General features: G+C 44.3%; 1 protein-coding gene across 1 annotated transcript; it reads right to left on the reverse strand.

Moving 5' to 3' along the window:
* Nucleotides 1-13,495: 13,495 nt before the first annotated feature.
* On the reverse strand, nt 13,496-14,186 carry LOC117809292 (nicotinamide riboside kinase 2-like; the record flags this gene model as incomplete). Its single annotated transcript, XM_034678856.1, has 1 exon — nt 13,496-14,186. A coding segment is annotated over exon 1 (550 nt), but the record flags the coding sequence as incomplete, so codon positions are not given.
* Nucleotides 14,187-16,959: the final 2,773 nt, after the last annotated feature.

Raw genomic sequence — 16,959 nt, forward strand, 5'->3', positions numbered from 1 at the left:
ACACATGACATCTCAGGTTGGACACGTTGACAGAAAGTTCTGTATCAGGATTGAATTATGATTTTATGAACAGGACTTCATTCACTGGCTCCAACAATGAGTCTGTTTCTTGTTCAGTTCTGCTGTCTTCACCGTGTCGCTGCGACCTTTCCCTCCATCTGTCCCCCCCTCTCCTCCCTCCTTCCTGGACTCTCAGTGAAGACTTCCAGCAGCACGGTGCCAGCTCGGATCACCTGAGGGAGCCTGCAGAGGACGGAGGCGGCGGGGAGATGAGATTGAGCCACAGTACTCCTGCTGGCAGGTAAACATACAGTGTATCCACAACATCACCCTCTGTCTCCCCCCCCTCCTCCCTTCCTCCCCCTCTCCATCCCTGTTTCTCTCTTTCTGTCTTTTGTCTACGCACTCAGTTCCCTCTCCCCTGCTGTTTGCACCACCGCCAATATTTGGGTCACTGCAGACTTCACATTGTGTCACGACACCAAAACGCCCACATCAAATCGTTCTCACTTTCTGGAGAGACACACACAAAGAGTTTCGCACACACACACACACACACACACACACTGAAGTGAGACCTGCATGTACAGCTTTTTCCTCTCTTCTTTTCTGTCTTTGTAAGCGACAGATGGGCTGTGGACTGTGTATCTTGAGTGAAATTGTGTGTGATTGGTGAAGGACAGAGAGAAGGAGGAAGAGTGGAAAGTAAAATGCAAAGTGTGTGTGTGTGTGTGTGTGTGTGCGTACATTTGTGGTACAGAGTTGAACTGGCCGGTGAAATACCACCGAGGGGCCTCTCCTGGTTCCTCACAGTGTTGCCCAACTTTATCTAAAAACCATTTAATTATTTGGGGGGAACCATGACATTGGCACCTTCAGAGAGCAGAGCAGCTCTAACAGAGAACATTTCAACCAGAAATACTGCTGGCAGTCCTGATTTAAAAAACTGTACGTGCACATAATGAAAAAATGAGTGAAATCAAAGATAAACACATCAGGCAGGAAGTATGGAGTAAGAGATCTGCAGCAGAAGTCCCCAGAAGGATGCAAAAATATCACCTCCAGAATCTGAAAATTATTCATTTCAAATGGTCTCTGAGTGCTGAGTCACAAAATACTTCAGAATCAGGACTTCAATCATTTATTAGTTTTATCACTCTGTAGTCTCCGGGGCATCAGGACCATGGGACGCCCGGAGCAGAGGAGGCTGAAGGGTAGTATGTGCACGCAGAGGAGCTCGGCTCCGGGTGTAAGACAGAGCTGTTTGGGGAAAGTCAGTGGACCAGTCCTGGGAAAGTCAGTGGAGCGGTCCTGGGAAAGTCAGTGGAGCGGTCCTGGGAAAGTCAGTGGAGCGGTCCTGGGGAAAGTTAGTGAACCGGTCTTGGGGAAAGTTAGTGAACCGGTCCTGGGGAAAGTTAGTGAACCGGTCCTGGGGAAAGTTAGTGAACCGGTCTTGGGGAAAGGTAGTGAACCGGTCTTGGTGAAAGTTAGTGAACCGGTCCTGGGGAAAGTTAGTGAACCGGTCCTGGGGAAAGTTAGTGAACCGGTCCTGGGAAAGTTAGTGAACCGGTCCTGGGGAAAGTTAGTGAACCGGTCCTGGGGAAAGTTAGTGGACCGGTCCTGGGGAAAGTTGGTGAACCGGTCCTGGGGAAAGTTAGTGAACCGGTCCTGGGGAAAGTTAGTGAACCGGTCCTGAGGAAAGTTAGTGAACCGGTCCTGGGGAAAGTTAGTGAACTGGTCCTGAGGAAAGTTAGTGAACCGGTCCTGGGGAAAGTTAGTGGACCGGTCCTGGGGAAAGTTAGTGAACCGGTCCTGAGGAGAGTTAGTGAATCGGTCCTGGGGAAAGTTAGTGGACCGGTCCTGGGGAAAGTTAGTGAACCGGTCCTGGGGAAAGTTAGTGAACCAGTCCTGGGGAAAGTTAGTGAACCGGTCCTGGGGAAAGTTAGTGGACCGGTCCTGGGGAAAGTTAGTGAACCGGTCCTTGGGAAAGTTAGTGGACCGGTCCTGGGGAAAGTTGGTGAACCGGTCCTGGGGAAAGTTAGTGGACTGGTCCTGGGGAAAGTTAGTGGACCGGTCCTGGGGAAAGTTGGTGAACCGGTCCTGGGGTAAGTTAGTGGACCGGTCCTGGGGAAAGTTAGTGGACCGGTCCTGGGAAAAGTTGGTGAACCGGTCCTGGGGAAAGTTAGTGAACCGGTCCTGGGGAAAGTTAGTGAACCGGTCCTGGGGTAAGTTAGTGAACCGGTCCTGAGGAAAGTTAGTGAACCGGTCCTGGGGAAAGTTAGTGAACCGGTCCTGGGGAAAGTTATTGAACCGGTCCTGGGGAAAGTTCACAGTGGATGTGCAGACAGGGACACACGAGCACAGCGATGCAAAGAGCAGAGAGACAGCTAAACAGACTGATTACAGGCAGGATGTGATTAGCAAACAAGCTAACAGCTAACACTGAGGGGAGCTGGCTGAGGCGTCAGTAGATGGTCTGAGCAGGAGCAGAGTAGTTTTGTTGAACATGTGTGCACGTGACTGAGTGTTTCATTTCTGATTGGTTGGATATTTATTACGTAATAAATATCAGGTTGAACCTGCCCCCTTAAAACCCAGAGTGAAAACGTGTTAAAAAAGGTATTTGAACATATTTGAAAAATGGATCAAAGTTGAATTGTAATATTTTTACATGGTTTTTAGTATTTACATACGGTCTGAAATATCATAGGTAGAACGTTTTTGTTGATTTGGGTTTCCAGAGGCTTTAGATAAACCTGAATAGTTAACATGTAACAGAGACCTGCTGTATCTTAATGACTCCTTTGTCTTTCCCTGTCCTTCCTACGCCTGAGGTGAGGATCTTTTTTCTTACTTCACACACACTCACACACACACACACTCATAAATACCCCGTGACATCTCTCCCTCTTGCCCTACAAATACCACTCACTGTCACTCCCTCAGAGAGCTCCATCGAGCTGCTATTGACCGCTGCGAGGGCTAATCGAAGGCCCCGGCGGCCTCCTTGTCCTGTTGGTTAATGGTGACCCGGCTCCCCTCCTCTCCTGATCGACACCGCTGCCACACTCCCTGTTTTATCTCTCCATCCCGCCCCTCCCCTCCTCTTGGGCTTCAGGTTGACTCGATGGCATTGATCTTCACAACCTCTTGACCTCCTTGTTGAAGAAGATTTACTGGTGTGGTGGTGCAGCGTTGAATGCATGCTAGATCCTTTCAGCTACAGTTTGCAGCATTTTCACCAGAAAGTGTGAACAAGTCTCTGCTTTGGATTCGCTACGAGAGTAACTCCCAAACTTTTCATGTTACACCCAAACAAGCAGATGATGACAAAAAGAAAATGTGTATGTAACACATGCATGTACATATATAACTACTCTCTTTCAGTCATTTGTAAGAAATTAAAAGAAACATCTTTTATCAATTTTTTTTGATATAGCACCAAATCCCAACAAATGTTGTCCTCAGTCTCTTTCCAAACAGAGCAGGTCTACACTGTACTCTATGTTCTATTATTAACAAAGACCCAACATCAAGACCGGATCAGATCCAGTCCCATCTTACAGACAGGACTCAGTCTGATCTCATCTTAATCCACCATGAGCAGAGCACTTTGCAGCATTTAGCAAGTTACAGTGGCAAGGACAAACTTCCTTTAACAGGCAGAAACCTCCAGCAGGACCAGACTCATGTTAGACACACATCTGCTGAGACTGTGTTGGAGAGAGGGATAGAGGGAGATGAAGAGAGAGAGAGAGATGATAGTGGGGAGATGGATAATAGTAGAGGAGCCTACGAGACAAGGGAGCTCAGGGACTCCAGAAAGGTCTATGGTTAGTAACTTTAATGGGACAGGAAGAGTTAAAGTAAGAGACATTTATGCTGCTATAGGCTTAGACTGACACACTGGGATCCTGTCTTCCCCTCTCTCTCCTCTCTCTGCCTGTCTCTCACTTTAACTCTCCCTTTCCCATTAAAGTTACTAACCATAGACCTTGCTGGAGTCCCTGAGCTCCCTTGTCCCGTAGGTTCCTCTGGATCTCTGCTGCTGTGGACGTGCCAGACTCCAGCTGCTACAACTACTATCCATCTCCCCACTATCATCTCTCTCTCTCTTCATCTCCCTCTATCCCTCTCTCCAACACGGTAGGTCTCAGCAGATGTGTGTCTAACATGAGTCTGGTCCTGCTGGAGGTTTCTGCCTGTTAAAGGAAGTTTGTCCTTGCCACTGTAACTTGCTAAATGCTGCAAAGTGCTCTGCTCATGGTGGATTAAGATGAGATCAGACTGAGTCCTGTCTGTAAGATGGGACTGGATCTGATCCTGGTCTTGATGTTGGGTCTTTGTTGATAATAGAACATAGAGTGCGGTCTAGGCCTGGACACACCCCTGCCTCTTTGGCTTTTTATCCCAGTGTTCCTCTTCGTTCACAAGCCAAAGTATTATTACAGTTCACTTGATGTCTGGAGACATCATGCACAGCTCAACAAGGATGCAAACCTCATCCTAAATGATAGGAGCATATAGCTGCTGCCCCTTCAATGCATTCATCATAGAGAGAGAGATGAGCTGTGACTTGTCAGGGGAGAAAAATCAGAACCAAGCAGTCTCTGATGGAAAAGAAGGAGGAGGATGAGGAGGAGGAGGAGGGATGAGGCGGGAGCGTTCAGAGAGGCAGGGGGTTTGGAGGAGGTTAGAGGGAGGACTGCAAATGGCCTGGAAAAGAATCGGTTAGTCTCCCGGTCCTGGAGGTGCTTCGACAATGGATAAGAAAACATTAGCTGCTGTGGTGATACATCTTTAATGGCACTTTATGGGCCCTGTCTTCAGCTAAAACAATCGAGCCATTCTAGCGAGGACCGGGTAATATACCAAAAAAAAGAAAGAGAGAGGAAAACTGAAGAAACAGGAGAGTGGTGGAGAACGACTCGGCTGAAGAGACCTGCAGGATGATTTAGCTTAACTTGATTAAAATGTTGTTTGGGCTGCAGGAGGAGCGTCCTCGTGCAGCCATCCACAGCTGAAGCACAGCAACAGATTGCTTGGCTCCCTGCTTCTGTGATTGTTCCAAACTTCGAAGGAAAAAAAAAAAAGGGACTTGGTAGATTCATCCAAGAATGTGACATAAATAGGATTCAGATACGACATGTACTTTGAATTAATGAAGAAGCGGTCTTTAACAGTCTCCTCTGTGTGGTTTGTTTCCAACCTTGACTCTGAATAAATAAAATCATTACATGTCTTTGTTGTTACAGCGTTTGGCAATGTGCTTGGAGTTAATTTGAAGGTTGTAAAGAAGAGATGGGCCAAACCATTGAGACTGGGAAGAGAGACCAAATGGTGTATTTATTCGAGCCCAAGGTGCGTTTAAGGGCACTACGGTTTGGCCCATTTGGGGGACGTACAGTAAAATGAATTGGAGCTAGGAGTCTCACATTAGGCACAAAGTTTGGAGTGGCTTGAAAGGTTGGTGCTTCAATCCTAGATTTCCAGAGATAAAGTGGTGTTAACTCATCAAAAAAAAAACTACAAAAAGAGAAAGATGTGGTTGAATCACCTTGCAGGAAATAAGTCTGGACTCATCTGAAACTAAAGAACTTAAAATGCCATAAGGTGCATTTCAACCAAGAGTTCCAGGGTCTTATAGCCCCCAGAACTACTTTCCCCTGAACTAAAAGGTTCCTGGTCCCCCATTGTTGTCTGTGTTTCGACCATGGGCTGAAGTCACAGGTAGATTGTGCAAATCAGGGCAGTGACGTATGGAGGAAAAAAAAGTAACTGCACAAAAAATCCTTCCGGTCAAAAAACGCCTACATTCTAATATTTTGAGATGATTCATTTTTTTTAGCTGTAGTCCATAAACATCAAAATTAAGACAGAAAAATGCTTGAATTTTTACAAGTATTGGGAGTTCAACACATTTTGGATGAGCAACAATTTCCTAAAACTCAACTGCAATAAATCTGAAATCATTCTCATCGGGCCCAAATCCCTCCTCCCCTCCACCCAGAACTTCAATCAATCAATCAATCAATCTTTATTTGTATAGCACCAAATCACAACAAACGTTATCTCAAGACGCTTTTACAAACAGAGCAGGTCTAGACCACTCTATGTCAAATTATGAACAGAGACCCAACACCAAGACAGGGTAAGACTCAGTCTGACCCCACCTTAATCCACCATGAGCATTACACCTCACAGTATTTAGCAAGTTACAGTGGAGAGGACAAACTTCCTTTAACAGGCAGAAACCTCAGGCAGGACCAGACTCATGTTAGACAGCCATCATGCCTCGACTGAGTTGGGTCTGGAAAGACAGATAGAGGGGAGTAAGAGAGAGAAGTGATAGTGATGAGACGAGTCGTAGAAGCTGTTGCCGCTGGAGTCCAGCACGTCCGTATCAGCTGGAGTCCAGATCGTCCGCAGCAGGAGGACATCTACGGCAGCTCAGAGGAATCTACGAGACAAGGGAGCTCAGGGACTCCAGAAAGGTCTATGGTTAGTAACTTTAATGGGACAGGCAGAGTTAAAGTAAGTGATGAGGGGGTTGGGGGGAAGGGGGTGAGCTAGGATCCCAGTGTGTCAGTGTGCCAGTTCCCCCGGCAGTCTAGGCCTATAGCAGCATGACAAAAGCTGGTCCAAGCCTGATCCAGCTCTAACTATAAGCTTTATCAAAAAGGAAAGTTTTAAGCCTACTCTTAAAAGTGGAGAGGGTGTCTGCCTCCCGGACCCTGACTGGTAGATGATTCCAAAGGAGAGGGGCCTGATAACTGAAGGTTCTACCTCCCATACTACTTTTAGAGATTTTAGGTACAACTAGCAAGCCTGCATGTTGGGAGCGTAGAGTTCTAGAGGGGTAACAGGGCACTATGAGCTCTTTAAGATACGAGGGTGTCTGATTTTTAAGAGCTTTGTAGGTTAAAAGAAGGATTTTAAATTCTATTCTACATTTTATTGGGAGCCAGTGTAGAGAAGCTAACACTGGAGAAATGTGCTCTCTCTTCCTAGTTTTAGTCAATACTCGAGCTGCAGTGTTTTGAACTAGCTGAAGAATCTTTAGAGATTTATTGGGGCAGCCTGATAAGAGGGAGTTACAGTAATCTAACCTGGAGGTAACAAATGCATGGACTAGTTTTTCTGCGTCGCTCTGAGATAGGAAGTATCTAATTTTAGAAATATTGCGCAAGTGAAAATAGGCTGAACTTCTCACTATGCATCGACAACCACACAGTCACACCCTCCCCAGTAGTCCGTAACCTTGGCATCACCCTCGACCCCACTCTCTCCTTCAAACCTCACATCAGAAACGTCACCAAAGTATCCTTTTTTTCATCTCTGCAACATCGCACGGCTCAGATCCTCTCTCTCCTCCTCTGCTGCAGAAACCCTCCTCCACGCCTTCATAACCTCCAGACTGGACTATTGCGACAGCATTCTCTACGGCCTCCCCTCCACCGACCTCAAAAAACCTCACTATGTCCAAAATTCAGCTGCCCGGTTACTCACCCAGAGCCCACATCACACCCATCCTTCAGCACCTCCACTGGCTCCCCATTCAGCACCGAATCCACTTCAAGATCCTGCTCATCAGCTACAAAGCCCTCAATAACCTCGCCTCCTCTTACCTGACCGACCTCCTCAAACGCCACTCCCCATCTCGCCGCCTCAGATCATCAGATGCCACCTCCTGTCCCCCTATCACCAAGTCCAAGCACCGCACCTTGGGGGACAGAGCCTTTGCCATCGCTGCCCCCACTCTCTGGAACTCTCTCCCTCCACACATCTGCAACTCTGACTCTCTCCTCTCATTTAAAAACCACCTCAAGACCTACCTGTTCCAAAAAGCATGCAACACATGACCTCTCCCCCCCGCCCCACCTCTGTCCCTGTTTTGTTTTATTTATATGTTTTATTTTTTATTTTTCATCTTATGTAAAGCGTCTTTGAGTACTAATCAGAATCAGAATCAGAATCAGCTTTATTCGCCAAGTATGCTTGAACACACAAGGAATTTGACTTTAGTAAACTGTGCTCTCTTTGTACAAGGCAGAATAGGAATAAGAATAAGACCTACAATAAAAAATAAAATAAAAATATAATAACAATAACCTTAGCTATAAATACAAAGAAACAACAAATAGGCTTGACTAATATGTACAGGATAAAATACTATGATAAAGTGCAGTGGTGAGTAGCAGAGGTAGTTTTACATTATAAAATAGAAGTTAAATAGTACAAAAAAATAGAAATATGGAATTCTGCTTGAGAATTGTTGCATTGTATATCTACATGTATATTTACAGAGAGTATTGATCTGACAGGTGTGACACTGTTATGGTTTAGTGTTCATCAGAGTGACAGCCTGGGGGAAGAAACTGTTCTTATGGCGGGTTGTTTTGGCGCACAGTGATCTGTAGCGCCTGCCGGAGGGGAGGAGTTTGAAGAATTTGTGTCCAGGGTGTGAGGGGTCAGCGGTGATGCTACCTGCCCGTTTCCTGGCCCGGGACCGGTACAAGTCCTGGATGGGGGGCAGGTCGACCCCGATGATTTTTCCTGCAGTCCTTATAGTCCGCTGCAGTCTGTGTTTGTCTAGTTTGGTTGCAGAGCCAAACCAGACAGTGATGGAGGTACACAGAACAGACTGGATGATGGAGGTGTAGAACATGATCAGCAGCTCCTGGGGCAGGTTGAACTTCCTGAGCTGACGCAGGAAGTACATCCTCTGCTGGGCCTTTTTTCTGATTGTGTCTATGTGGGAGGTCCACCTCAGGAAATAGTGGATCCCAGGAACCTGAAAGAGTCCACAGTAGACACAGTGCTGTTCAGGATGGTGAGGGGGGGGAGTGGGGGGGGGGCTTCTCCTGAAGTCCACTGTCATCTCTACCGTCTTGAGCGGGTTCAGCTCCAGATGGTTCTGACTACACCAGAGAGCCAGCTGTTCCACCTCCTGTCTGTAAGCAGACTCGTCTCCGAAAAGCACTATATAAATTCTATGAATTATTATTATTATTATTATTATTGAGGCTTCACTGTTTTCAGTAATAAATGGAAGAAATTGAATTTTTTTACTAGATTTTAGTTTGTTGAAATTCACCTGTTGTAGTGTATTTGTTTTGGACCTCCCTCATGTTTCAGGTCTTGTGTTTCCTGTTTTATTTTGAAGTTAACTTCTGTCTCTCGTTGCAGATCCCTTTAATCAGAATCAGAATATGAAATACTTCATTTTTACAAGGGAGGGAAATTCAGTTATTACAGAGCTCTTATAAACAGTATGTGAGAAAGTCAAAATATGTACAGGTTATTGTTTAGTGGTCAGAGTGAGGAGTTGTACAGTCTGACTGAACCCTAACCCTGTCTCCTGTGTTCCTGCATTTATGATTGCCCTAATGTGTCTCACCTGTGTCTTATTATTATCCCTCGTCGCCACTGTATTTAATCTGCAGAGTTTAATCCATAGAAGAAGAAGTCGATGTTTGCAGGATTGTATTTCTGCTCCATCTTGACTCAGTCTTCGGGTCTGAGAAAACGGACATTATTCCCGAATGTAAAACGTTTCATCTCCAGGTCGCACATGACTGACGCAGTGAATCACTCCTCATCCTGTCATGTTCGCTTCGATGAGCTCTGCAGTTTGTGGGCTTTTCACTTCATCCTCCGTTATATTTAACAGCTCAGACTGAGAGCAGAGACTGAAGACAGCGTGCAGCACAAAGTTCACTCCTCGCCTCCAGACTTTTAACTTCCAGTTAACAGGGTCGCCGTTAAAACCAAAACACCGGCCGATCAAAGGCGTTCAAAAGGATTTTAAAGCCGTGTTGAAACGTCTTTGCTACTCGCGCTTATCTCCTCTCACGTGTTGATTCATTCATTGCTTTTTTCATGTTTTTAACCGCAGGCGCAAAATTTTCACTTTTTTTCATGTTTTTCTGCTTTTGGAGCACAATTTCAAATTTGAAGAAAATTCATGTTTCCGACAGGCTCCGGGTCAACTTTTTTGTCAACTTTTTTTTGTCACGTTTTTTTTTCAATTTTTTTTTTTCAGTTTCTTTTTCAAAAGTTTTTTTTTTCTGAAATTTTTTTGCCCAAAAAATTTTTTTCATATTTTTTCTGAATTTTTTTTGCAAAAAATTTTTTTGCAAAAATTTTTTAAATTTCAAAATTTTCAAAAAACCATTCACAGTCATTGTTTTTTCCCTCTGTGATGAATGGCATTCGTCTTTGTTTTACTGCCCTCTACTGGTCTGGTGGTGTAGTGTCAAAGGATTTTAAAGCCGTGTTGAAACGTCTTTGCTACTCGCGCTTATCTCCTCTCACGTGTTGATTCAGTGAATCCATCTGTGATGAAATATAGCACCATCTAAAACAGACCAGCTGAGTCTCTTCATGCTAACGGGCTAACTGTTGTGTTGCTCATAATGATACCTGCCTGTCCGTCTGCTTCTATGGTGTCATCTGTGATGAATGGCATTCCTCTTTGTGTTACTGCCCTCTACTGGTCTGGTGGTGTAGTGCATTTTCTTTTTTTTCCCTCCATACGTCACTGGCCTGATTTGCACAATCGAAACGCAGACAACAATAGGGGCACAGGAACCTTTTAGTTCAGGGTGAAATAGTTCTGGGGGGCTAAAAGACCCTGGAACTCTTGTTCCAAATGCAACTAAACCTGCAACCGCTGTGACCAGGACTATAGCCTCTGTATATGGGGCGCTCTCTTGGCCCACCAGAACCATTTTAAAGATAAACAATCACTAAATAGTTTGAACTCCACTGTATGAGGAGTTTTTGTGTCATACTCTGAATGAAAACATTCAGCTACTCTGGCCTGATTTCAACCACAGAGCATTTAACCTGAAACTGGATCAAATCAAGGTTTATTATAGGAGATACTATGAAGAGTACAAGATTTGACTGACTGGCTGCTCACCTGACCAAGAAGCATTCTGCACTTCCCACCAGTGATTGCTTCTGCACCCGCACTCGTCTCAAACGCATCTAATATCCCATGATTTGAGGCTCCAGCTAAAGTTACAGTGATGCATTGATGTGATCCATTACCGTGCGTTTAGATGAAATCCTCCCAGGCGGCTTTTGTATTTGTCCCTGCAGGATTTCCCACGAGCCCATTGTAATGCTTTTATTCTCTACCAAATTGGAGCTAAATTATGAAGGATTGGCAGACAAAACCCCGACAAGATGTGCAGAACTAGTCCAATCAACACCTCAATCCAGCCACCTCGAGTGATATCTGATGTGTGACAATTGTATAAGCCTTCTGAGAGATCGGTCTTCCAAGGATAGAAATGAAGTTTGCACAAGGAGGAGCGACTGAAATCTCAGAGGAAGCTTTGTTCAGTGACACGTCTGTCCAAACCCTGGCTTTCTGAGGCTGTTATTCCCTGTAGTATCAACTCATTCTCTCCTTTATCTTCCTCACAATGTCATGTTGTGTTTTTGAAATATGGGATTTCTGTGTATCTAAAGCCGTTTTTTCCAGAGACACCACAGTTTTGATAAAGATATATGTACCATTTCACTGGCTTTGGCTTTCTACACCAAAAAAGACAAACAGTACCACAGTTTTCTGCCCCAATTTATAATTCAAGAGAGCGTGCACAAAATAGAGCTGCAGAATCAACGTTGCAGCAACATTTACAACAATATTGCCCCCATTCTGTTTCCAACACAACTAATACTTTAGAAATATTTCAGAATGCATGATTTATAATCTCCTCATCTTCAGTTCAGATCCACCTTACAGATTCAGGTCACTCTTACTTGGTCATTTATTCACATGGCAGCCAGTCGAGCTCAGTGGGAAGCTGAAATATGATATTGTTGCACACCTGTATTCTAGGTTACCAATCATGTTTATATAAGGAATCTAAAAGAAAACAGTGATAATCCTGATGCTGCTCATTGGTTGCTGTTCGCTGATGTGCCTCCAGATTTTGACTTCCCATTGTCTTCTCAGTTGGTGATCAATCACAAGAAGTACTGAATCTCAGTTTGTCACATTGCACCACAGTCAGCCAGACAATAATAACACGATGCATAACATATGATGTCAGAAGAAAGTGTCCACCATGTAGATATCATCAAATGTTACCCAGATTACACGAGTGAAAGAAGCAAAGAGAAAGAAGATGTGACGGTAGCTCACATTACAAAAGCTACAAAATAAAACATTTATTGAACGTCTCCAATTTCATTTTATTTCATTTCAAAACAGTCTGTAAATCAATATAAACAATTTAAACCAATTCCTCTCTGTGTTGGTGATTTTGATGACTCACTAACGTCCAGAGATTCCTTGTTAAAGCAGCAGGATCTGCACTTTCCAGGTGTTCCAGTTTGGATGCCTCCTCTATGTCGTACAGCTCCTGTATGCATGAATCTATTGTCCCTGACTACAGTAAGCTGTATGTCTGGTCACAACATACCAACCTGAGGACACACCTTAGACCTCAGTCTTACATCGGACTTGCACCAGATCTGAGTCCAGTCCATCTCTGATCCGCTGCAGTCTGGCTCCATGCTCTCTCGTCCGTCAACACCCACTGATTGAGTTTTCAGAACGCAGCACGGAGCAGGACCTCCGGACAGCTGGAGTCATGTGACCGAGGTTTCCCCTGCAGTAATCACTGAATCCAGGATTCTCCTCCTCCTCCTCCTCTCCTCATCCATGTTGTCTTTCTGGTCCTCTGAAAACCTCTGACCTGTTGACTCCAGGCCTGGCTCCGCTCATCATGACTTTGGTTTGTTGTTGTAGTTAAGTGAAATACGATCTGGTGATAACATAACGTGATAACAAATTCTGATTTTAATACAAGTATGATTTCTCACTTTTGTCCACAAATCTGAGAAGAAAAGTCAGAGTTCAGACTTTAAAAAATAAATACATTCTGAAGTCTGACTTTGAAAAAAAAAATTGAGAAAAAATGTCAAAATCCTGATTTTTAAACTTAGAATCTGAGAAAAAAAATGGATTCTGACTTTTTCTCAGAATTCTGAAAAAAGTGGAATTCTGAGAAAATAGTTTAAAATCAGAATTTAATCAGAAATTTATCCAGAAACTTGTTGCAAAAAGTCAGAATTCAGACTTTAATTTAGAAATCTGAGACGAAGAATAAAAATATTCAGAATTTTTAAAAGTCTGAGTTCTGACTTTTAACAAAAAAATATCAAGAAAGCCAGAAATCTGATTTTTAATCTTAGAATCTGAGAAAAAGAATGACTTCTCCCTGGAGTCATGTGACCAAGGTTTTCCCCGCTGTAATCCCTGAATCAAGGATTCTCCTCCTCCTCCTCTCCTCATCCATGTTGTCTTTCTGGTCCTCTGAAAACCTCTGACCTGTTGACTCCAGGCCTGGCTCCGCTCATCATGACTTTGGTTTGTTGTTGTAGTTAAGTGAAATACGATCTGGTGATAACACAGAGTGTTTTATTCTGAAAATCAACCGGATGTTTTCATTTTGTTTTGGTGAACCCTGACTTCCTGTCCCGCTCCATCTGCCCTGTTGAGATTGAAATAGAATGTTTTTGTGTTTCAAATACATGGGCCAGACATGACCATCAAACAGGCCGGGGGGGTCTGGCACCGAGTAGTTCCTTGAGCACCTCCTCTTTTTGCATTCTTCGTACGGGATGGAAATAAAGTAGCGTTGGTTCAACACGTCGATCAAAGGCTCAAAGGTGTAGAGCAGAAAGCCTTCCACAATAAGGATGTGAGTCTCCCCCTCTTCCTTATTGTCAGACTTTGGGACGATCTCAGTATCCAGGGTGTTATTAACGCCATGAGATTTCTCAAACTTCACTGGGTTCTCCAACCATGCGTAGATTGTGCTCATCATGGCGTCCATGTCCAGAGCAGTGATGACATCGTACTGCTTAAAGCCATCTTCACCATCTTCAATCTGATCTTGGGGCTTGAAGAAGTCATCCTGGTGGACCACACAACAGTTGGGCAGGTTCTTCATCAGTCTGTTGGTGAGGGTGGTTTTCCCTCCGTTGGTAACGCCGCCAATGCCGATGATGTACTTCATGGTTCTGAATGGTCAGAGCTCGTAAACTGAGAATTCAAAGCGTCAAAACTTGATTCTGGATCGGAATGATCAGACGGGAAGAAAGCTTAAAAAGAGAAGGTTGCAACAGGAAACGTCAACTACTCGATTCCTCCATGGCACTTGGTGCACAAATAGAAGTCTTGTGTATCTGATCCGGAGGACTCTGACCTGCTGGATCAGAGACGCAGCTGGAATGCAATGGAGTGGATCCAGTGGAAGTTAACACATTGACTAGAATAGAGACCTATCAGATCTGGTGGAATTTGGCCGTTACACAATGTTGACCGGCCTGCAGTCCACATTGCACCTATTAAGCAAGCACTTCTTGAATTTAGCTTCATCCACAGGTCTGTGGTGATTCCCACTAATATAGTACTCTGACGGCTTTGTGATGCAGACATCAGTCTGATTAGCATCAGCTGTATGTTGTATGCAAACTGGTTGGAGTTGCATTATGAATCCTACATGTCTCTCTTCTGATTGGCTCGTTCTGAAAGCCCCTCGAGTTTACACTGAACTCAGGAGTTCAGCTTAAGACCTTGAAGTTGTGTCTATTTTAATGAATCTAGTTTTGTGAATGATTATGTGTGTTTGTTGGTTGTTTCTGATGTGCCTGTGATCTGGATGACCTCGATGTCCTTTTGAGAATAAATAAAGGTTTTCAATTTGATTGAATTGCTTATAGACGGTCAGAGGCGCCGTATAGGGGGGGGAAAGTTAGGATGATTCTAAGGGCCCATGACTGACAGGGGGCCTGAAAATAATAATAATAAAACAAAAACATTATATATATTTTATTCAGAATAAGGTAATTTAAAAAATGGTCCTGTTGTCTTCATAAAATGTATATCAGAGATCTCTACTTTATTTGAGCAAATTCATATTAATCCCCCCCTCCCCCCTGTATCGGCATGAAATGGTACAGCCCAGCCTGATTCACGCTAATCAGCTGTGCTAGTCAGACATAAGTTGCACAGAGTGGAAAGACAAGGAGAGAGAGGAGAGAGAGAAGAAAGGGGGACAGTATGTCACCCAGTTTTTCTCCAGGAAAGGTTGGTTTAGTCTTTGAGTGGTTCAAATCAACCTGTTTGCTAGTTTGATGTCCACAATGAGATGAACTGTTATAGCTAATTCTACTAAATGGGTTTCCCCGCCCTCCCTACCAGACTCAGCAGCTGATCTGTCAGCAGGTGCACTGTCTCCCCACAACTCCCCCCAACCCAGTGAACAAGAAGGTTAGCAACGTAGCATGGCAATTAGCATTATTGAAGGCGGTCTGTGGGAATCTCTTCTTTATCTCTCTATCTGTACTATTACAAAAGCCTATAAAAACAAAGCTATAGCTAAGCTACATAAGCTACAGCCTATAGTCTGTTTTGGATGCTGAGCAGGTTGAAGCATTGAGGGATTTAGTCTGTTTTAATGTCACAGAGATTACTCAAATAATACCTTAAAATCAGGTCTTTTGATGCTGACTGACAGCAGTTGCACAGGGTTCTTGTGGCCTTTTATGATTGGGGCCCAATGTGATATTTTTTCATGGGGCCCAAAATCCCTGTAGACAGTTCATAAAGCATTTTACTTTTGACTTGTCAACTCAGCCGTCTCTGAGATTTTGAACGTGAAGTGTGAGATTCAAACGAGCAGTGATGGTGTTATTTTCTATCATGCTTGCAGCAGGAAGACGCTGCAGGGGCTGAAGTACGGTGTGCTGAAAAGGACAAAATAGCATGCAAATATAAAAAGTACAAAACATTAATTCAGTCGTTAATTGCATCACTATTTATACTTTACCACAGACTTCATCTGAGTTTGTCAGGTTTGTAATTCACACCGAACACCTGCTCTTCTTCCCTCTCTTGCATGAGGAGGATCAGGTCTGTGATATCTACAAAACATAGATATACATACATATATATGGTCTTAAGCATTATTTGATCATATGGGAATACGTTTCCTGTTTCTGTTACGTGTTCTTGTCTTTCATTTGGATCCTGGAGGACAATTTCCCTTCATCATAACACGCCAGGACACTAAGTACCTGCATCAAACTCCCCATCACTCCGCACTATAAGCAGCTCACGCCATGTAACACAACATCACATTTCAGATAAGATAACCGGAGGCAAGGCAGCCCACATGTACATCAGTCCTCCCAGACATCTGAGCCATGTTCTCTAATCTTCACGGAGATGAGACAAGGAGCGGCTCGCTGCGGTTAATGGGTCAGCGGCCGTCTGCACAAACAAGCCAATAGATAAACAAGCCGCGAGGACGGGATGAAGGAGGGGGGGGGGATGAAAGCCGGGGGAGTCAAGAGACAGGGGTTGAGGGGCGGTGAGGCCGCGAGACGGGAGATGATGAACCACTACAAAGGCAAAGAGAAATCAAAATGGAAATGAGGCGCCACCAAAGAGCACTCCGGTTTCCCGCTAGATGAGCTAGAAGGGAAGACGGGGAAGCGAGGGGAAGAGAGAGAGAGGGAGGGGGGAGTTAGGGAGGAGCTTTTCGATACATTTCCTGGAGATCAATACGGCTATTCATGGCAAATGCATCAATAAATGAATAAGGAAACGTATAAGTGAATAAATGATGACCAATATCCACATGACCTGCATTTACCTGAAACTCATCCTGCAGCAGACTGACCTACGACGAAGTGATTCCAGTTCATGTGACCTGATGTTCAGAAACAAATCCCTACATGAAGATTTGAGGGCTTATGGTGTCTATCAAGACCAGTAGGAGTCAATCAATCTTTATTTGTATAGCACCAAATCACAACAAACATTATCTCAAGACGCTTTTACAAACAGAGCAGGTCTAACCCACTCTGTTCTAAATTATGACCCAACACCAAGACAGGGTAAGATTCAGTCATAAGCATTGCACT

Source organism: Notolabrus celidotus, unplaced genomic scaffold (genome assembly GCF_009762535.1).
Source record: "Notolabrus celidotus isolate fNotCel1 unplaced genomic scaffold, fNotCel1.pri scaffold_245_arrow_ctg1, whole genome shotgun sequence".
In the NCBI taxonomy this organism is placed as follows: Eukaryota; Metazoa; Chordata; class Actinopteri; order Labriformes; family Labridae; genus Notolabrus; species Notolabrus celidotus.